This window comes from Pteronotus mesoamericanus, unplaced genomic scaffold, assembly GCF_021234165.1.
Source record: "Pteronotus mesoamericanus isolate MK-2021 breed Mesoamerican mustached bat unplaced genomic scaffold, CSHL_Meso_final scaffold_533, whole genome shotgun sequence".
In the NCBI taxonomy this organism is placed as follows: Eukaryota; Metazoa; Chordata; class Mammalia; order Chiroptera; family Mormoopidae; genus Pteronotus; species Pteronotus mesoamericanus.
Window position 1 is genome coordinate 5,797,843 of NW_026555320.1, and position 20,792 is coordinate 5,818,634.

At 57.7% G+C, this 20,792-nt stretch overlaps 2 protein-coding genes across 2 annotated transcripts; one reads left to right on the forward strand and one right to left on the reverse strand.

Annotated features, from left to right (window-relative positions):
• Positions 1-5,946: 5,946 nt before the first annotated feature.
• RRP9 (ribosomal RNA processing 9, U3 small nucleolar RNA binding protein) lies at positions 5,947-13,449 on the reverse strand. Its single transcript, XM_054594821.1, has 15 exons — positions 13,307-13,449; positions 12,936-13,030; positions 10,102-10,211; positions 9,693-9,760; positions 9,573-9,614; positions 9,178-9,304; positions 8,471-8,595; positions 8,296-8,388; positions 7,777-7,877; positions 7,545-7,679; positions 7,402-7,464; positions 7,046-7,191; positions 6,883-6,962; positions 6,208-6,281; positions 5,947-6,118 (listed from the first exon to the last, which is right to left on the reverse strand). Exons 1-15 carry the CDS (start codon positions 13,391-13,393, stop codon positions 6,025-6,027), a joined length of 1,440 nt encoding a protein of 479 aa, XP_054450796.1. The 5' UTR covers positions 13,394-13,449; the 3' UTR covers positions 5,947-6,024.
• Positions 13,450-13,890: 441 nt separating this feature from the next.
• Positions 13,891-19,491, forward strand: PARP3 (poly(ADP-ribose) polymerase family member 3). Its single transcript, XM_054594732.1, has 11 exons — positions 13,891-14,259; positions 14,897-15,078; positions 15,673-15,798; positions 15,948-16,136; positions 16,272-16,404; positions 16,485-16,711; positions 16,959-17,108; positions 17,296-17,382; positions 17,633-17,810; positions 18,341-18,496; positions 18,927-19,491. The coding sequence occupies exons 2-11, from the start codon at positions 14,899-14,901 to the stop codon at positions 19,094-19,096; spliced, it is 1,596 nt and encodes a 531-aa protein (XP_054450707.1). The 5' UTR covers positions 13,891-14,259; positions 14,897-14,898; the 3' UTR covers positions 19,097-19,491.
• The last annotated feature ends 1,301 nt before the right edge of the window (positions 19,492-20,792 follow it).

The window sequence follows — 20,792 nt, forward strand, 5'->3', positions numbered from 1 at the left end:
TACAATATCCAAAATAAATAATGAATAGGGTGAAAAAGATCAAAGACAAGTCAAAAATTATACAAACATGATAAATACCAGTAAGACCCACATTGAGGCACAACAGTAAAATTGCTGGAAAAGATTTTTACAAATCTTTAAAAACCAGATAAAAAGGTTGCATTAGTTTTAGGGGAAGAAAAATTAACATACCAGTTGGTTTGTCATCAGAAACAAATGGAAGCCATAAGAAAATGGAATAACATTGTAAAGCGCCAAAAAACAGGAGGGAGGGAGGGAGCCAACCTAGAATCCTACACTCACAGACAATAACATTGAAAAACAAAAGATCTATACTTACCACTTCTGTTTAACAATGTACTGAAGGTCCAAACCAGTGCATAAAGCAATAAGGCAAGAAAGTGAAATAAAATGCCTAAAATTTTTTCAAAAGTGATTCACATAAAAATTTCCAAAGATGTCTATCTCTAATACTAGTAAGGGAACCTAGCAAGTATGCAAGGTACCCAGGGAGTTATCTGCGCATATCTGTGAATATATTAAACACCACTGAATTGTACACTTTAAATGGGTGAACTATATGACATGTGAATTATATCCCAATAAAGCTGTTTCAAAATAAAAATAAAAAGCACCCCCAAAATTGAAAGACACAAGGGTAACAAACATCGATAAATACTTGGGAGATGTTTTTTCTTTTTTTAAAGATTTTATTAACTTTTTTAAAGAGAGGGGATGGGAGGGAGGAAGAGAGGGAGCGAAACATGGATGTGCCAGAGAAACCTTGATCAGTTTCCTCTCGCACACCCTCAACCAGGGACCCAGCCTGAAACCCAGGCAAATGCCCTGACTGGGAATCAAACTGGTATCCTTTCAGATCACAGGCTGACACTCAACCCACTAAGCGACACCAGCCAGGGCAGCAGCTGGGAAATTCTTGATATAGAAATATAAAGTGGAAGGATTTACATTGATTTGAAGACAATGGTTTACTGTCTTGAAAAATTATTATAAAGTTACAGTAATCAAGACAGTGCAATTTTAGTGTAAGAAGAAACAGATCAAAAAACAGAATAGAGAAGCCAGAAATAAACTCACATTTATGACATCTATTGATTTTTTTAATGCATCCCCCAAAAATTAAATGTAGAAATGCATTTTTCAATGGAAAAAAAAAACTTGACCCTTACCTAATGTCATAGACAAAAAAAAAATTAATTCAAGATTTATCATAGGCCTAAACAAAAATTAAAGCTAAAACTATAAAGCTTATAGAAGAAAATCCATGAGAATTACTTTGTGACAAAGATTTCTTAGGATAGAGAAAGCACTAAGTATAAAATATTGATAGACTGGACTTTGTCCAAACTAAAACTATTCATCAAGCCCTGGCTGGTATGGCTCAGTGGATTGAACGCCGGCCTGTGAACCAAAAGGCTGCCTGTTCAATTCCCAGTCAGGGCACAGGCCTGGGTTGCAGGCCAGGTCCCCAGTAGGGGACACTCGACAGAAAACCACACACTGATGCTTCTCTCATTCTCTTTCTCCTTCCCTGCCCTTTCTTAAAAATAACTAAATAAAATCTTTTTAAAAAAATAAATAAAACTGTTCATCAAAAGACAAAAGCCCTGGCTGGTGCGGCTCAGTGGATCGAGCAACGGCCTGTGAACCAAAAGGTCACTGGTTTGATTTCCAGTCAAGGCACATGCCTGACGTGTGGGCCACATCTCCAGCTAGGGGCGTGCAAGAGGCAACTGATGGATGTATCTCTCACACATCGATGTTTCTCTCCCTCTCTCCCTTCCTTCCCCTCTCTCTAAAAACAAAAAATAAAATATTTTTTTAAAAGATAACATTTTTTAAAGCCACAGGCTTAGGAAAAGAACACTTACAACACATACATCTAACAAAGGACTCATACCCAGAATACAAGATGCTCTACAACTCAATAAAGACAAGCAACCCATTAAAAACCGCCCAAAGGCTTAAACTAGTACCTCATAAAATAAGATACACAAATGGCCACTAAACACATGAGAAGTTGCTCAACGTCATTATTTATTAGTGAAAGGCAAAATTTAAACCACAGTGGGATCCCACAACATATCCACTAAAGATGACTAAAACATAAAGAAAAAAAAATGAGAACCCAATGTTGGCAAGCTGAAAGAACCGACTTGGAAATCTGTGTGGCTGATTCTGACAACATCAAGCACACACGCACACCTACTCCATGACTCGGCCATCCCAGCCCTAGGTATCTACACAGCAGAAATGAAAGTGCGTGACCACAAGCCTTGTACAGCAACATCACAGCGCCTGCAGCACGATGATCACAGAGCCAAACCCAGGAAACACGGCAAACGTCTACAAACAGAAGGGTGAACTTCGAGTATACTCATAAAATGACACTGTTAAACAATGAAAAGCAAAGAACTAATTAATGACACATGCATTGATGTGGATATATCTTTATTTTTTCAATTACAGTCATTATTGTTTTGTATTTATTTCAGGCGGGACAGGGTTATGTCTTACAGATGTCATGTTGAGCAAGGCAGGCCAAACACAAAACAAAACATACTGTATAATCCATGTCTATGAAGTTTTAAAACACGCAGAACTAACGGACAGGGATAGAAATCAGAACAGAGTTTGCCTCTGGGGCTCGAGAGTCACTAGGAAGATGCACAGGGACTTTCCGGGGAGCTGGAAGTGTTCGGCACCTCGATGGCGTGTAGGTCATGGGACACATCCATTTGTCAAAATCCATTTGACTGCCCGGGTAGGATTTCTTCATTTGATTGCACATAAATTATACCTTGATTATTTTAGATGATGTTGAAATAAAGACATTTTCAAACAAATAAAAATAAATAAAGGGTTGAGATAGGTTAACACAAGCAGATTCATGCTACAAGAAATGCTAAAAATAAGATCCCAAGTGGGAGCCCAGATCAGCAGACAGGAATAGAAGCCCCAGAAGTGGTAAAAGGGAGTGTAAATAGAAAGGGCCATCTTTTAAAATTTCTTTAAAATACTGTTGAATCTAATACTGGCGGGACGGAACAGGGGTCCTCCAGCCAGTCCCTCTCAACGACGAGCACAGAGCATTACGAGTACAAAAAGCAAAGAAGAACGCACGGACTGGGGAGAACCTCCAAACTTGAAGGACAATCAGTTCCAGTTTCCAGGTCAAAGCTGAGGGTGGCCCAAAGGCAGAATGACAAGTGTGGTCAGCACATAATACAAGAGAAAGCCCTTCCTGCCTTTTTCACCAGAGGAGCAGATAAAAAAGACACCACTTCAATCCAGAGACTATAGACAGCATGTTTTTTGCTTCCTTTCCTTTTCTTTTTCGTTTTTCTGTTTTGTCCCATGGCTCTGCCCCAGCGATTAGGCCCCAGAGAGGCACTGCCACGGCCGTACGCCCGTGAAGGACCCTCTCCTTGGCTGGAGGAAATGCCCCCGATCCCATCCAAAATCACTCACCAGGTGAAGAGCCAGGGCAATCTGCCCATCAATGTTAGACGTGTCACACGAAGACTTCTAGGCTGTTATTGTAACCATCGTCCACGAGGGCAGGGCAAACCCTTCCTAACTCAATGTAAAGATGGGCATTCTCAGAAGAGACGTAAAAAATAAAACAAAAAAGAAACAACATGGACATTTTCTGACTGTAAAATACAGTATCTGAAATAAAGAATCCACTGACAGACTCGCTAGCAGAATGGAGAGAGAAATCCACCAGGGAATTTGAATAGAGAGTATAGAGATTAATCTGAATAGAGAAAAAATACAGAAAAAATAAATAAAGAGACTAACATGCAAAATAGTATCAAAAGGTCTTACATTTATGTTATTGAAGTTACTGAAGTCCCAGAAATTAGTGTAGAAAAAAATTTTGAATAAAGGCTAAAACCTTCTCAAACTTGGAATAAGGCATAAATTTTATAGATTCAAGAATCTCAGCAAACATCAAAAAAGATATACTCAATAACGAAGAACAACCCAATTCAAAACTGGGCAAAGGACTACTTTCTCCAAAGAAGATATACAAATGGCCAATAAGCAAAAGATGCTCAGCATCACTGATCATTAGGCAAATGCAAACCAAAACTACCATGACATGCCACCTCACACCCATCAGGATGCTATCAAAAAAAAAAAAAAAAAAAGGATCGTTGAGAACGTGGGGAAATTTAAACACTTGTATAGTTGGTGGAGTTGCAAAGTGGTATAACCACTATGTAAAACAGTATGGCAGCTCCTCAAAAAATTAAAGCAGAACCACCACATGACCCAGCAGGACCACCTGTATCCATCCAAGAAAATTGATAGGAGGCTCTCAAAGAGCTACTTGCATGTTCACGTTCATAGCACTGTTCTGCACGAGAACCAAGGGGTGGAAGCAACCCAATGTCCACTGACCAAAGAATGAATAAACCAAAGGTGGTGTATCCACACACTAGGATGTTATTCAGCCTTCAAATCTTGTCACATGCTACATGGATGAACCTTGAACACACTATGCTAAGTGAAATAAGCCAGACACAAAAACATACTGTATGATTCCACGTATATCAGGCGTCCAAAGTAGTTACTTAAACTCACAGAAACGGAGAGTGGAGTGGTGGTTGCCAGGCTCTGGGGAGGTGGGCGCTTTTCATAGTTAGGGTTTCAGAGGCGGCAAGATGAAAACATTCCAGATCTGTGGCGCAGGTCAACATACTTAACACAACTGAAATGTACACTTAAAAAAGGTAGTTAAGCCCTGGTTGGTGTAGCTCAGTGGACTGAGCGCCGGCCTGCAGACCGGAAGGTTGCTGGTTCAATTCCCCATCAGGGCACAGGCCTGGGTTGCAGGCCAAGTCCCCAGTAGGGGACGCAGGAGAGGCAACCCATTGATGTATGTCTAGCATATCGATATTTTTCTCCTTTTCTTTACTGCAAATAAAATAAAGTAAACTTGAGCCCCTCTACAGCAAAGCAGGCTCGGCTGACCAAGGCGAGCACAGCAGCTGTAGGAGAAACTGCAGTCGCTGCAATGCTGAGGACGTGCGTCTGCCAACCTTAGGTTCTCTCTGGGAGGGTGCCAGTAGCAAAGGGGTTCATATGTTAGGGGTGTTTCCGTGTTGCCTGCAATGTTATGCGGGAGCTAAGCTGAGGTCACTAATGAGCCCAGTTTGAGGTAGGACACGGGGAGTGGATTCTATCAACATCTCTGATCCGTAAAAGGCCGCCAGGGCTTCCGTCTAAACCAGGCGCCGTGGCCCGGGGCACCGAGGCAGGACTAGGACCAGGTCTGTCTGAGGGGCAGGCCTCCCAAGCTCAGGAGAAGGAGGGAAACCCTGCAGCTTCCTCCTGCAGGGACCACACTGGCCTTGGAGAGCCACAGGTTCAGCTGTTGGGCCCCACGAGTAAGGAAAACGTTAGGGGGGAATCCCTAACACGCCTCATTCCCGCCGGGGAGACGTCGGTGTCCATCGGTGCCTCCAGCTGCTGCCCCACCTCCTCGCCCCGCACAGCAGCGAACCGTCCAGCTGGCGAAATCAGGAGGCCCAACATTCCTGACATGTGTACCTGGCGGGGTCACCGCTGTGACGTGTCATGCAGCCTGGCCAGGGCAATCTGCCCCTTCCAGCTTCCCCATCTGGCCTGTCTCCACCTCAGTTCGGCCCCCAGCCTGCCCCTACTGCCCTTGGACAGGGGGCCTTCTAGCTGGCGGGTCAGCAGCTCCTGAGCCCTGCCAGCCTGGAGCGGACGGCAGGGAGCTGGCCCGGTGAGGTCAGAGAGGGCCCTTGGGGACCAGGAGCCAGGAGCCGGCAGAGGGCTCCACCATCACGTTCCCTGGAAAAGGACAGGAACCCCTCAGGCCACCCTCCCCGTCCCCCTCCTTCCCTCCCCACCAAGACGCTGCAGGAGACAAGGCCCCAAAAAGGGAACTTTTAATACAAAGAGGACACTTTTAATACAAAGAGGACAGGCTTGGCCTGGGAAGGACTTAAATAAAGCAGAAGGCCGTCAGGAGCCCGCAGCTGTGGGCCTCGGGGCCCTTCGCAGCGGGAGGATGCAGACGGAGTTCCGAGCCTCCTTGATCCGCCACCATCGGCCCAGCCTGCAGGGGACAGGGAGAAGTTGAGGCTGGCGCGGCACCCCCGCCCCCCTGCCGCCCCCCCACCCACTGCCTCCAGCAGTGCCTCATACCTGTGCTCTTGCCCCACTCCGGCCACCAGGAAGTCCCCAGTGCTGGAGAACTTGAGGCTATTGATAAAGCCCACCTGAGAAGAGAGGGACCGCGCAGAGGATGTGAGAACCGACCCCACCCGCCACCACAGCCTGAGCACCAGGGTCCAGGGCTTGGCCTCCGCAGACCTGGGTTCAAGCCCTGCTCTGCCCACCTCCCGCCGCCTGGGCCAGCCCGTGACCCCTCAGGGCCTCAGCCTCCGCGCGGGCGAGGGGAGGCGTTGTGAGGGTTTAGGAGACAATGGACACACGGGATGTCGGTGTGGCCCAGGGCCTGGCTCCTGGCTGTGGGGCCCTGGAGACCCCATGGCCATCACCATTGACTGGAGCTCTGCCCTGCCACCGGCCGTCACTGACAGGCCTGCCGCTCTCCCCGAGGTCACTGAGTCAGCTCGCCCTCGCTTGGCATCCATCTGGCCCCAGCCGCGCGGAACCAGCGCGGGGCCAGGCCTCCACGCCTGCACCCAGGCGGCTCGCTGCCCGGCACCCCAGCACCCAGGGCAGGGCGGGCGGTGGCGGAGGGGAGAGGGGAGGGAGTGGGAGGGAGGGCCCCTGCCGCCCCGGCCCCGTGCGAGGAGCCGGGCGTAAAGAGAAGCCCCGATGGCCCTGACGGGCGGGGTGCTCGGGCCCACTCACCAGGGGGATGTCGCAGAGAGGGTCCAGCTGCCGGAAGCCCTCCCCGCACTGCCAGAGCCGCACGCAGGAGCTGTGGGAGCCTGGGGGCCAGGGAGACAGTGAGCACCCACAACGGTCCTGCCAGGGACCCCCCCCCCCCGCCCCGAGCACGCAGGGCACTCACCTGTGGCCACCAGGTCTGTGTTGAGCAGGGCTGCCACCGATGACACCCAGAAGGGCTGCTCCAGGCCCGGCTCCCCCCGCAGCCCGTGGGCCGCACGCTGCAGGGCGAGCGGCCGTTTCTTGGAGAGGCCCCACAAAGCCACAGAGCTGGGGCAGGGAGCAGAATCCGTGAGGGGCGGGGGAGGGGCAGAAAGGCCGCACGCTGGGAGGGGGTCCAGTGTGCACCACCCGTGGGACACAGACAAGGTCGCCTGAGTTTGGCCCTAGAGTCCCCATCTACGTGAAGTGGTTACAACAGCCCGCGACCTGCAAGTCTAAGAGCAGCGCAGGGGCAGGACACCCAAAGGCAGCCCTTACCCGTCGTCTGCGCCCGACACCATGTGCTCCTCATTGATGAGCTGGATGCTGTCGATGGAGCCCCTGGAGAAAGGAGCCGTGAGGGGTGTGGCCTGTGCCCCCGCAGCCCACGGAGCCCCCGCCTGGCGCGGTCGCAGCCTTACTGGTGGCCGTAGAAGACCAGCTGGGACTCCTCGGGGATCTTCCACACACGCACGGTCCCGTCACGGCCCCCCGCCGTCACACAGCACTCCCTGCTCAGAGCGTCCAGGGCAGCCACAGCGTCCTGGTGCCCGAAGCTGGGGCGGGGACAGGGGAGGAGTCACCCGTGCACTCGCAGGCGCACACCCGCACACTCACACCCGCACACCCGCTCCCCGCTCCCCACGCACTCACAGCGTCTCCACGTAGGAGTTCTCCGCCACGTTCCACACCTTCACGGAGCGGTCGTGGGACGTGCTGTAGAGCTGGTGGGTGCCTCTGCGGAACGCCAGGCCCTAGGGGTACACAGAGAGAGGATGAAGGGGACCTGGACCACAGCACGCGACACAGAGGTCAGGCCCAGAGGGGACTTCCTGAAAAGCAAGCCTCAATGGCACAGGAAGGCGACCCCCAGGCCCACCCTGGGTGGCGTGTGACAGCTCTGTGCTGCGCGCCCGCTCCCCCGCCCTCCCCCAGCTCACCTGCCTGCGAGCAGCTGCTGGCTTCTCAGAGGCCTCCCTGCCCCCCGGCGAACTCCGCTCAGTCCCCCAGCCCTCTCCTACCCCCTCGCCCCGTGCATGACTTTGACAGTGCCACTCGCTACACCAAAGTGCAGGTTCCCTCAGGACGGCAACCCCCTGCCTCCCCCACCCCGCCCCGCAGGGCCCAGCACCAAGCCTGGGCCCCATCCACCCAGGGGGCCCCGCTCCTCACCGACACGGCGTCCCGGTGTCCCGTGAAGGTGTACAGGTGCCTGCAGCTCTGGGCCTCCCAGATGAGGATGAGCTTGCTGCGGTCGCCCGAGGCCTGTGGTGAGGAGGGCAGTGGCCACAGGCACCCCTGGCGGGCCCCGCCCCCACCCCCGCCCCCAGGGCCCACCGTGCCTTACGAGGTACTTGCCGTCCGAGGAGATGGCCATGCAGAGGACGTGGCTGCTGTGGCCTGGGGGCTGCCCCTCCGCACCCTTCTTGGCTCGTGGGATCACATGAAGCTTCCGTCCACTCTCCACACTCCCTGACACCGGGGAAAGAGAGTGGCTACTGGGACGGGGGCCAGCTGGCTGGCAACCTCACCACCCAGCGCAGTATGGGGCCAAGGGAAAAGTCCTGGCCTCAGGTCAGGGCTGGCTCAGCCACTGGGAGCCCCTGGACAGTCACCTCATCTGTTAAGTGGGAACAATGACCCTAAAGGGCAGCCACGAAGCCCGGGAGAAAAGGGAGAGGAAAGTGCTTTGGGACCAGCAGTTCACGTTCTTCCTGTTCCCACTGCGAGTGGAGGAGGCTGCGAACCCTGGAGGACTAGGAACTCAATCTCAGGGCGAACAGAGCCTCGGGGGTCCTCGTCCGGCGCCCCAAGAGCAGCACAGAGTCCCGTCATCATCCTGCCTCGGCTTGACCATCTCCAATAACAGTGACAGGAAGCTCACAAGCCCCACTCGTAGGCAGACGCTCCACTGCCACCCAGAAACAGGACTGTGGGAGCAAGCCTCCCTCTAGAAGCCCCCACATCGGGCCTTGCTGTGCCGATGCCTCCTTCCTCGCAGGCCGGCCCTCCCGGATAGCCCCCGGGCCTGCACCCACGCAGGCCCTCACTCACACTTAATAATGGTGCAGTCTTTGGCAGCAGAAAAGATGGCCAAGTCGTCGGGGGTGATGACCAAACACGTAATAGAGAGCTGGTGTCCGCGCAAGATTCGGATGTCGCCTGGGGCAGGGGCCTGGATCTGGGAGACAGGGCTGGGTCACTGCAGCGGGGAGGGCAGGGAGGCACCCCTACCTTGCACGCACACCCTTTGCAGCTCCCTGCCCAGGAGGAAGCTGACCACGGGCTGCACGGCGATCAAGCCCTGACCTGACCCTGCCTGTCTAAGTGCCCACCGTGTTTTCAAGCAAAAACCCCACAGCCTGAGCCCCCAGCTGAGCCATTTGCCACCAACCCAGGAGGGACCCCAATCCCCTCCGGTCTTAGGCCAAAGGGCGCTGCCTGCTCACCTCCTTCGCCACCGACTTCTGCAGCCTGCCCCTCTGCTCCAGCTGCAGAAAGAGGACGGGCGTGAGGTCCCATGCACCGGCCGCCCCCCCTTCCTCCCACCACCCTCCCACCTCACGCACCACGTCCTCCTTCAGGCGCCCTGCCACCTGGTCCTCCTCAAACGCGCGGGCTTCGGCCTTCTCCTCCTCTGTGGGGGACAGACCAGGCCAAGTGAACCCAGGCCAAGACCCTGCTTTTCCCTTGCCATCCCCACCCCACCGCCCCAGTCCCGGGCCCCAAACACTTGGAAGTTCAGGCTGCCTCGGGCAAGGGGATGGAGGGCCCAGCGCCTCCTCTGCCTGCCTTTACGTACCAGATCTGTCTGAAGCCCCTGAAGTCTGGCCGCCCCCCTAGAAGCCCATTAGAGCTCCGGCCACTCTCCCACAAGGCAGCCACCACCACCACCAGCCCCAGCAGCACGCTGGGTGCCTGCAGCAGGCAGGCTTAGGCGCAGGCCCCACCCCTCGCCTGCCCCGCCCACAGGCTCACCTTGCTGCCTGAGCTGCTCAAGGTAGAGCTTGGCCAAGCGCAGCTTCTTCTCCTGTGCTGTCTCCTCCAGCTCCTCCTCCTCCTCTTCCTCTGCCCTCCTGGGAGCGAGGCTGTGGGCCGAGGGGGACTGGGTTGGGGGATGCCCATCCCACTCCTCCCGCCTCGAGGACCGTGCCCCCGGCAGACCCCCTGCCAGCCCTCCTGGCCAGTGCAGGACACTGCAGAGGCGACTGACTAAGGGCCCGCCCAGGCCTGACAGAAGCCTGAAAACAGACCCAAACCCAAAGAGGCCACTGTGAAATCCCTCAGCTCCGGAGGGAAAGCGAAGGTTCTGCAGGCCCCTGAGAAAAATCAGGTCATGTATAAAGAGTCAGGAATCCAAAGGGCTTCAGACATCTCACACCAACCCCGACGGCGGGAAGACACAGGAGCTGCACACACAGAACTCTAAAGAACGCGCTGACCGCGGCATTCCATGCCAGTCACGCCGCGAGTGGCAACTGCAGATCTTGTCAGCTGTCCCAAGAGCCATAGAGGGGGTCCTTTTTCCTTCCTTTACAGATAGAGAACGAGCTCGCGAACAGGAGGGTCAACGCAGAATGAGGTCAGCCTGGGGGACAGGAGACCCAACGTGGAGAGCAGGAAAGGCAGCCCCCAGAGCCACCGCCACCCTGACTGGGGGAGCGGCCAGCCCCGATCCCAGGTCAGAACCTGAGAGGCGGGCACCCGGCGTCTCGTCACCCCAATGCCACGGCACCGTCCTCTGCCCTGACACAGGATGCTCTGCCTCTGCCCTCCGCCCTCCCCCTGAGGCTGCGGCCCCAGGGAGGCCTCGCCAGGCCTGGCTTGGCCTGGTGCTGGTGCAGTGTCCGCTTTCCCCTCTGTGTCCGGGTCCCCGCACCAGCTGGGGCACTTACTTTACTCAAGGCAAGTCCTCCTCTGACTTGCTCCTGGGAGCTGAAGGAAGGCTGCAGGCGCCCAGAAGCAGAAAACCCAGCAGCGCACGTCCCGATCACACACTTGCAGACACCTTGTTCCCATCAGGTGCCCGACTGGTTCCCAGGACTCGTGCGTGACCTTGCCCGTGACTTTCCCAGAAAAGATTCTGGGAACTCTCAAGACCTGACCATGCTCCGGAGACCGCTCAGCACCTCACCCTTCCTCACATGACCCAGCCCGGCATTTCTGCTCCATCACCCAAACCAACCAATCCCTAGCTTCGGGGCTCACACAGAGCAGACAGAACTCTGAAGAAAGCCAAGGCAAGTACACACTGTGTGATTCCACCCACACCATGTTCTGGAAAAGGCAAAACTCTAGGGACACTGGTTCTGAGTGGGGGCTGGGGGAGAACTGACTACAAAGAGCAGGGGGAATTTTGGAGGGTGATGAAACTCTTCTCTGTCTTCACAGTGGTATGCGTCCGGCAACACCCACAGAACGCCACACTAAGAAAGGTGGATGTCACTGTGTGAAGATGAGAACTGAAGGGGAAAATGAAAAAGAGGTGAAGAGAAAGGGAGCAAAGTGGGAAACCAAAGAAATGACTAACACAAGTCAGGAATGGCAACTCGGCTTGTAAGCTGCTGCAATGATCTAGTTCTTAACCTAAGTAGGGGGTGCCAGAGGCTCACCATTTCCTCACCACGCTCTCCAGAAGAAATGCATTTCATCGACTCTTCTGTATTTAATGCACTTCACAATACATTTTGAAAACCTTTAAAAGTGCTCAGCAGGCCCTGGCAGGTGTGGATCAGTGGCCTGAGAGCTAGCCTACAAACCAAAGGGTCACTGGTTCGAATTCCATCCAGGGTTCATGCCTGGGTTGCAGGCCAGGTTCGGGGTGGGGGGAGGGGGGCATGGCAGCGCACAAGAGGCAATCACACATTGATATTTCTCTCCCTCTCTCCTTCCCTTCCCCTCTTCCTCTAAAAATAAATAAATAAATAAAATCTTTAAAAAAAAAAAGTGTTCAACAGAGAGCTTGGCATCCACCCACCCACAGGAACCTCAGGACTAAGCAAAGCATCTTAAGTCTCTCTGGAAGCAGGTTAAGGCCAACACGCACTCAGTTGGAGACGCAGAATTGCCAAAGCCAGCGCTTGAGGCAGGCACCAGGATTCCCTGGTATGATGACTTCCGTGCCACAGGGCCAGGCTGGATGCTTTGCGAGCCCCCTCTGAAATCCTGCCACTTGCCCCCACGCTGCCACCTGCAGAATGAGGGAGGCGTTCAAAGCCCTCCGCAAGCCGGACGCTCCTACCACCGGGCCTGCCATCCTCTCCGCCTCCGGGTCCGGCACACTTACACCCCACCCCTTCCTCTGGTCCCTCAACGCCTTCCCTACCTCTCCACAAGGGCCTCCTCCACCTTTCCAGGACCTACTTAAGTGTCCCCTCCTCTCTTCCTAGAACGCACGGCTCTAAGGCACACATCCCATTACAACACACTCAGTCTTCACCTGCCTGCTCACCTCTGCGCTGTCAAAGCGAAGCCAGGGCCTGGCCTCTGTTGAGAGTCAGGAGAAAGACCCAGAACTGAGAAATTGTGGGAAAAGGGAGTGAAGAACTAGCCAGGATCTCCTGTATCCCTCTCCCCTTCCCAGTCAGCCCAGCCTGGGCTCAGCTCCCTGACACTCTGCCATGTGCCAGAGAGGTCTCACTGGTCTCCCTCTGGGACAGAGGCCCTGCGGGGAAGATGAGACTACTCAGGATCAGAAACTGGAAGAAAGAGCCAAGACCTGCGGGCCAAGGGCCGGAGTTCTCACTCACTGAGACTTCCATACACCATGGGCCTCAGCGTTCCCTTCCACAGAGCAGAAAAGCAGAGCTCACCTCTCACTCTCAGAGTCGCTGGAGATCTCCTCATTCATCTTGTCGCCACCCTTGGCCTTGGCCTTGGCCTTGGCCTTGTCCCCGGCACAGTCGGCCTGGGAATTATACGAGAATGATCCTTTCTTAGCTCAGGGGTCCCGACCACTCCGACACTGACCAAGGGCCCCTTCCGGTCTCTCGAGAGCCCTGGGGCTGGGAAATGCGGTGGCTCCAGGATTTGGCCGGCGACAGAGGAGCGAAGCTTAGTCCAGCTGGAGTCCCGAGAGAAGGGTCGGGGAGAGGACCGCGGAGGGGAAGGGAGGGGGTGAAGGTGGGATGGCGGTAGTCCGGAGAACAGGTCCGATCGCGGCCCGCAGAAGCGCCACGCTCACCTTTCGCCGCCGCTTGCCGTTCCCAGCACCGGCCCGGACCCCCGAGGCCGGCTTTCCCCGCTTCCGAGCCACTGCTGTCGCCGGCATGCTGACCACCGGGTGTGATGCAGCCGCCGCTGGGACACTCACGTGGCGGCGGAACCCAGGCGGTCTGGCAAGACTCCGCGTCCCGATAGGCCCCCAAGCGCCAGAAGAGCCCCGCCTCCCACAGCCTCATTGGGTCCTTTGGTGGACTCTGCCACGCCCCCAAGCAACCATAGGATGAATGCCTGTGGCCACGCCTCCTAAACCTCCGATAGGCTCTCGCGTGGGGCTCCTTAGGACACAGGCTGTTCCTCGCTCTTCCTGCCTAAGCTGCCGCGCTTGCGCACCGCTACTTGGCGGAAGCCTAAGGCACGGCAAGCCGGAGGCCGTCTCTGTGTTTTCGCCCCTTGGTCGCTGCGGGGCGCCAGAGATGCGGGGTTCTAAGTCCCAGAACAGGTCTCCACCCCGTCAGGGGCGGGGACCAGGGTGTACCAAGTCTGGCACTAAATAACCGGCGGGGGCATCCAGGCAGCCCCGGAGGAAAGAACGCCCTGCCCTCACATAGGGCCAAGGTCACTGAGCAACCGACCGACACGCGTTGCGTGCCTCAAGCCAAAGGAGCAGCCCTAATGGCGTGTTAGTTCTCTGGACCTTAGCACTGTCCCGATCATGTGTCCACCCATGTGTGGATAGGCCGAATGCATTGGCCTGACCCAGCCTCTGACTCACCCTACTCTTGGCCAAATAGCTGAAATCCTACGCTATCACAACTTCAGGTTTCCTCTGCCTCTGGCGATTGAAGTCCCTCCCTAAGTCACGCCTAAGACTTACAGCTGGGTGCTACAGGGGCCCCCAGAACAGGGACTACCTTGGGAGATCCCGGTACTGGGAACCGCGAGCCATCTCTCCCAGGTCCCCGCTTCTCTTAGGTGAGTGACCATGGCCCTGACCACAGCCCTTCAAAGGGCAGGGCTGGGAGGGACTTCCCTTGCCCACAGGCAATTCAAGGCAGCTGCTCTGGGGACCCTGGCTGACACCCCAGAACTGTGGAGCTCGTTGGGAAGGGTTTCTGTGTCCCTGGGTCCCGAGCTCTGGAGCAACAGATCTGGCCTTGGGGTGCTGCCCCGGCAGCCACTGACCACTCGGCTCCAGAGCTGGGGTGACTCAGCCCAGCGTCTATGCCAAGTCCGGGGTAGCTGAGAAGTGGGAGGAGCAGGCAGGGCCCAGAGAATGCTCTGGAGGGAGGAGGAGCCCATAAGCGGGAGGGAAGCCTCTCCTTTCACTTTCTGTGCCTCCTGGACAACCTGGAGGAGCAGAGAGGGGAGGGGACCGTGCCTCCTTGACCAAAGTGGGCAGGCTGGACTGGCCCCCGCGAGCAGGCACAGGGGCATGTCTGGAGTGACAGAACTGGTTTTGGTCCAGGGCTGGCACTGGGGACTGGAGGGAGGGGGAGGCAGTGGGCGCTCACCAAAGGCAAACCCAGAGAGTGGCACGTTGGTGCTGTGCCAGCCACCTGGGGTACAGCGGCCATGGAAGCCTGAGGCCCCTCTTGGTGCCCCAAAACAGCCATGGCTCCCAAGCGCAAGCCTGCTGTGCGGGGTGTGGGCCCTGAGAAAAAGAAGGGACGGCAGGAGACAGAGGAGGACAGCTTCCACTCCACGGCTGAAGCCCTCAGGGCTGCACCCACAGAGAAGCGCGTAGCCCGGGTGGACGCCGAATGTCCCCTCAGCCACAGCCCCGGGACCCAGGTGAGCTGCGCTCCCCAGCCGGGGCCTCCTGGATGCAAATGCACTCAGACCTGCTCCCCTCCCCACTGGGGCTTGGCTCTGGCCGCACAGCTCGAGGTTCCCAAGTAAGCCATGGTCTCCCAAGACCCCAAAGGGCAAGCAGCGCGGCGCCCACCCCACCTGGGCAGGTTCTGTCCATTCTCCAGACCGCAGGGCAGGCCCCTGAGCCTCTCAGGCCTCCTCCTACCTCACTTTGAGCCAGGCTCTGACCCGCTAGGTCTCCCCCGGGCTCCCCTACATCCCCTCAAAACAACCCCACAGGGTAGGGCTATGTGGCTGTGTCCCCCTGAGATCCCTCAGAGGACAGGGGTGTGTCCCTGCGAGTCCCCTAGGGCAGAACCATGTGTCCCTCAATTCCCCGACCCAGGACACAGCCATGTCCTCCCAACAACTCCCCCCACAGCCCGAGTTTAGCCACATCAACTCAGACTTCGTCCCCGAGGGCCTCCCCAGGTGGGCAGTGCAGCCAGCGCCCCGTCAGCGTGCGGCCGGGTCTCCGGCCCTGCCAAGGGCAGCCCACACTGGCCTGCCCTATCCATGCGCCCTCCGGCCCAGGTGCTCGGCGACTACGACTGCACCCTGAACCAGACCAACATCGGGAACAACAACAACAAGTTCTACATCATCCAGCTGCTGGAGGACGGGGACCGCTTTGCCTGCTGGAACCGCTGGGGCCGCGTGGTGAGGGCCCACCCTGCTCCCACCTCACCCCACTTCTCCCTGCTCGGCACGGTCACCTGCTGCCCAGGGTTCACACAGCACTCAGGCCAAAAGGGCATGGGGCACAGGAGGCCCTCAGGTATTATGGTGGGTACTGTGGTCCATTGCAGGGAGAGGTGGGCCAGTCAAAGCTCAGCCACTTCGAGTCACTGGAGGATGCAAAGAAGGACTTTGAGAAGAAATTTCGGGACAAGACCAAGAACAGCTGGGCAGAGCGGGAGCGCTTCGTGGCTCACCCCGGCAAGTACACGCTGATCGAAGTGCAGGGAGAGGACGAGGCCCAGGAAGCTGTGGTGAAGGTGAAGTGGCTGGGTCCTGGGCTCTTGGAGGGGCCCCGGGATGCTGCCCGGATGTGCGACCTCTGGCACAGACCTCGGCTCTCGGGCCTTGGTCGGGCCCTGCTCTGGCCCCCTATGTGCGCCCTCTGCCCCTAGGTTGACGGAGGCCCGGTGAGGACTGTGGCTCAACGGGTGCGGCCCTGCTCCCTGGACGCAGCCACACAGAAGCTCATCACCAACATCTTCAGCAAAGACATGTTCAGTGACGCCATGGCCCACATGAACCTGGGTGAGGACAGAGGGGCCAGGGAGGGTGGCAAGGCCCTGAGAGTGACACGGGGCTGAGACTCCCCACCCCCCCCACCCCAGATGTGAAAAAGATGCCCCTGGGAAAGCTGAGCAAGCAGCAGATCGCACGGGGCTTCGAGGCCTTGGAGGCCCTGGAGGCGGCCCTGAGAGCGCCCACGGCTGCCGGCCGCGACCTGGAGGAGCTGTCCTCCCACTTCTACACCGTCATCCCCCACAACTTCGGCCGCAGCCGGCCCCCGCCCATCAACTCCCTGGAGCTTCTGCAGGCCAAGAAGGACATGCTGCTGGTGAGGGCTGGCCGGTGGGCCGGCAGCGGAGGCACCGAGCACACTGGGCAAGGCGCGTGGGGGCCCATGGCCAAGAAGACCCAGGGATCTGGATGGTGCCGGGCGGCCCGAGGGCTGCTGGATGGGGGGGGGGGGCGGTGAACAGGTGGACGGACAAGCGGGGTGGCCACGGTCCCACTCAAGTGGGAGGGAGAGTAGAGGCAGGAGGTCAAGTGGACAGACAAGCTGCCAGTGTCTGTCGCCTTAGGTGCTGGCTGACATCGAGCTGGCCCGGAGCCTCCAGGCGGCCCCCAAGGAGGAGGAGAAGGTGGAGGAGGTGCCGCACCCGCTGGACCGAGATTACCAGCTCCTCAAGTGCCAGCTCCAGCTGCTGGACCCAGAGGCGCCTGAGTACAAGGTGGGCTGGGCCCCACAGAAGAGCCGGGTGCCGTCCGTCTGCCCACCTGCGCTCCAGGCGCCCGTGGAGTCCCTCGCCCTTGGCCCCCCTCCCTGCATCCCCAGGGCTGGAGGAGCGCTCTGGGACGGAGGTGGGGTCCGTCCCCTTGTCTCCTGCCCTCGGCACCCAGTGGCTGCTCTCCCCGCAGGTGATCCATACCTACTTAAAACAGACCGGCAGCAGCTACAGGTGCCCCGCTCTTCAGCACGTTTGGAAAGTGAACCGAGAAGGGGAGGTGAGGGACGTGCCCCAGTGCCCTCCCCTCTCACTGCCCTGGCTCCCGGGGAGATGGTCTGGCTTCTGTGTCCCTTGCGGGACCATCTCAGCAACTCTGACCCGTTGCCAGCAGGGCTGGCGGCGGGGTGTGAGGGTGTGAGGGTGTGAGTGACCGGAGGCCCAGGCCCTGGGCGGACCCTCGGAGCCACAGGGAGAAGTCTCGCGCGGGGATGATGTGGCCCCCGCGTTTCGTTTCACCCCCAACCCAGGGAGATCGGTTCCAGGCGCACTGCAAGCTGGGTAACCGGAGGCTGCTGTGGCATGGCACCAACGTGGCGGTGGTGGCTGCCATCCTCACCAGTGGGCTCCGCATCATGCCGCATTCTGGTGGCCGTGTGGGCAAGGGCATCTACTTTGCCTCGGAGAACAGCAAGTCAGCTGGCTACGGTGAGGCGCCCCGGAGGCACCCAGGCTGACGCCTTCACTGGAGACCACCGCCACCCACTCACCCAAGGTCCACGGGCAGATGGGGCTGAAGGTCCAGGGTGTCGGAGGCTGCCCAAGGCCAAGGGGTCAGGCAGGAAGGCAGAGGAGCCTGAGAAGGGGTGGAGGGTGGACCCAGAGATCCAGGGCGAGGGGCGTGCAGGCTCGGGGGCCGCGCATGCTAGTGGCGAAGTCAGCAGAGCGGTCCAGGGAGAGGGGCGCCCGGCCCTGGATTCCGTGGCTGGCGGGCCCTGGCGGACCTGGCGAGGGCAGCAGGGGTGCAGTGGTGTGGCCCCGGGGGCCGAGGGGCGGCGAGGGCAGCCGGAAGGCGGCGTGGCCAGGACAAGGGGAGTTTTTTAAGGCTGGGGGAGCAGAAGGCCCCTTTCTGTGCGGAGGCAGCCAAGGGGGAGGGGGTGACGATACGGCAAAGAGGGACCCAGGGCGTCGGGCAGGAGGGCCGAGCAGCCCCGCCTGAGCCGGCCTGTGGCCCCCAGTTACTGGCATGTCCACCGGGGCCCACCGCATCGGCTACATGTTCTTGGGTGAGGTGGCCCTTGGCAGAGAGCACCACATCACTATGGACGAGCCCAGCTTGAAGAAGCCACCCCCTGGCTTTGACAGCGTCATTGCCCGAGGGCACACGGAGCCTGGTGAGTCCCAATCCTGAGCAGGTAGACAGGTCTAGTGGCAAGGACCGGGCAAGGGACCAGGACGCCTTCAGGGAGGAGCGGACAGAGAAGGGGCTGTGCAGAGGGACAGAAAGAAACAGGTGTCCTCATGGCAGCCATTTCATTCACTTTGCCACTTAACACATCGTTCCTGGGCATCCAGGTGGGCTTCAAAGAGGAGGCGTCACTGAGCAGTGAAAGATGAGTGGGTGTTTCCCAGGCAGAACTGTGGGGCGGGTAGTCCAGGCGGAGGCCCAGCCTGCGCAGCGGTTTGGAGCCTGGCGTTGGTGAGATGGGAACGCGCAGCCAGGCCCCGTGCCAGGAGCAGACAGCTTCGGGGGCAGAGCCTCCCGGTGAGGTCCAGGATGGCGAGCGACGCCCCCGTCACCGTTGGCCCGGCTGTCCCCTGCAGATCCGGCCCAGGACACCCAGCTGGAGCTGGATGGCCAGCGAGTGGCGGTGCCCCAGGGCCAGCCTGTGCCCTGCCCGCAGTTCAGCGGCTCCTCGTTCTCCCAGAGCGAGTACCTCATCTACCAGGAGAACCAGTGCCGCCTGCGCTACCTGCTGGAGGTGCGCCTCTGAGCTGCAGGCCCGCGCTGCCGCGCCCCCGGGCCCCGCTAGGAGAGTCCGTGTGCCTCCACCTGCCAGCCCATCTGTCACCCCCAAGTCACCCCTCCTTGCTCCCGGACCTTCCTGCTGTGCCCCAGGCGGTGACCGCTGCTCCCTGCCCAACCCGGGCAGGGCGGTGGCCCCGTAGTCCTGCCCCCGAGACGGATGGGTGTGGTGGGCGGGCCGTGTCGCTGGGACACGGATGCATCTGCTCAAGGCCATGCGGTGTGCGGGGCACAGGCTGAGAGCAGGTCGGACCCCGTGCCCACCCAGGCCGTCCGCCCCGGCCCAGGCTGCGCATCCGAGGGCGGTGATCACCGCTGGAGGCTGAACCTCAGCGTGCAACGCAGCCTTATTAAACACTGTCTTCGCTCACCCCCAGACTCCGCCTCTCCGTGCTGCGCCACCCAGGCCGGGGCCCTGCTTCTCTCCACACTGACCGCCAGGCACTCGGCAGCTCCAGCCCCACACTGGCCCTTCCTACCCTGGTCCATCTCTGTCCACGCTGCATCAACCCGCCTCCTCTGATCACTGAGCCCTCAAAGGCAGCCCTCGCCAGCGGCTCAGGGCTGTTGGTCAGTGGGGGACCCACCGGTGATACTGCCCGTGAGCCCAGACGCGGCTGGACAAGCCAAGCGCCGCCTGCGCCGTGGCATTGGCGGGTCCCATCTGCACACGCCAAGGGGCCCAGCTCCGCCATCAGGGAAGGTGCCTGCCAGCGCCCCAGGGGGCCCTATCCAGACACTAGGAGGTGGGTGCTAGAGCAGGACAGGACCCAGCCCGGGGTCACCCACGGCATCTCGTCGTCACGTCTCTCTAGTCTCTAATCTGAAACCCTTCTCAGCCTTTTTTTCCCTTCTGTGACTTGGATGTTCTTGACGCTCCTGAAGAGTACAGGCCAGTTGTTTCACAGGATCTCTCCCAACCTTGGTTTCTCTGATGTCCTGTCATGATTAGATGAAGGTGCTGCCCCTTGGGTGGGAACAGGTCATGCATGACGTCTCCTGGGGGCATTCTGTCAGGAGGGACACGTCCCCTTGGTGACATGAACTAGCTTTGATCGTTCATCGGGCTGCTGCCCCAGGTCTCTCCCCGGGAAGGTTACCATTTCTCCCACTTGTAATCAGCGATGTGTCCTTATTTCTTCTGAGCCTCAGATTGCCCCAGACTTGGCCTGCACAAGGCCCTTCAAGCTGACTCCTGTGTCCCCACTACTTCTGGCCCTTCCTTACTTCCTGGCCTCATAAGAATTTTCAGGCTCTCTTGCACAGTCCTGGACCGAGGAGCCCTAGTTCCCTAGAGCAGGAAATGATATTTAGAATTCAAGATCTGGGCAGAATGCATGCTCTTTGGCACTGGGCGTCATTGCTTTAAGGCCAGGTAGGAAGGGTGTACATGTCTGTAAACAAACATACCTCACTGTACCTGTTTCTCTAGTTCCCACCTTACACCGCGGGCCTCTCCCCTTCCCCACGTTCCATATCTGCACTTTCCTGCCCTAACAGTAAGCATGTGGTTTCCATCAACATCAACATATTTACTTGGTTGCCAAATTCCACATGAAAAGGAGATTCTGAATTGCTAGACCCATGCCATTGTGATAAATAAACATTCTAAGCAGGACTCAAGTTCCTTTGAAATTTCTGCAAGATTATCTTTTTGTCTTTAG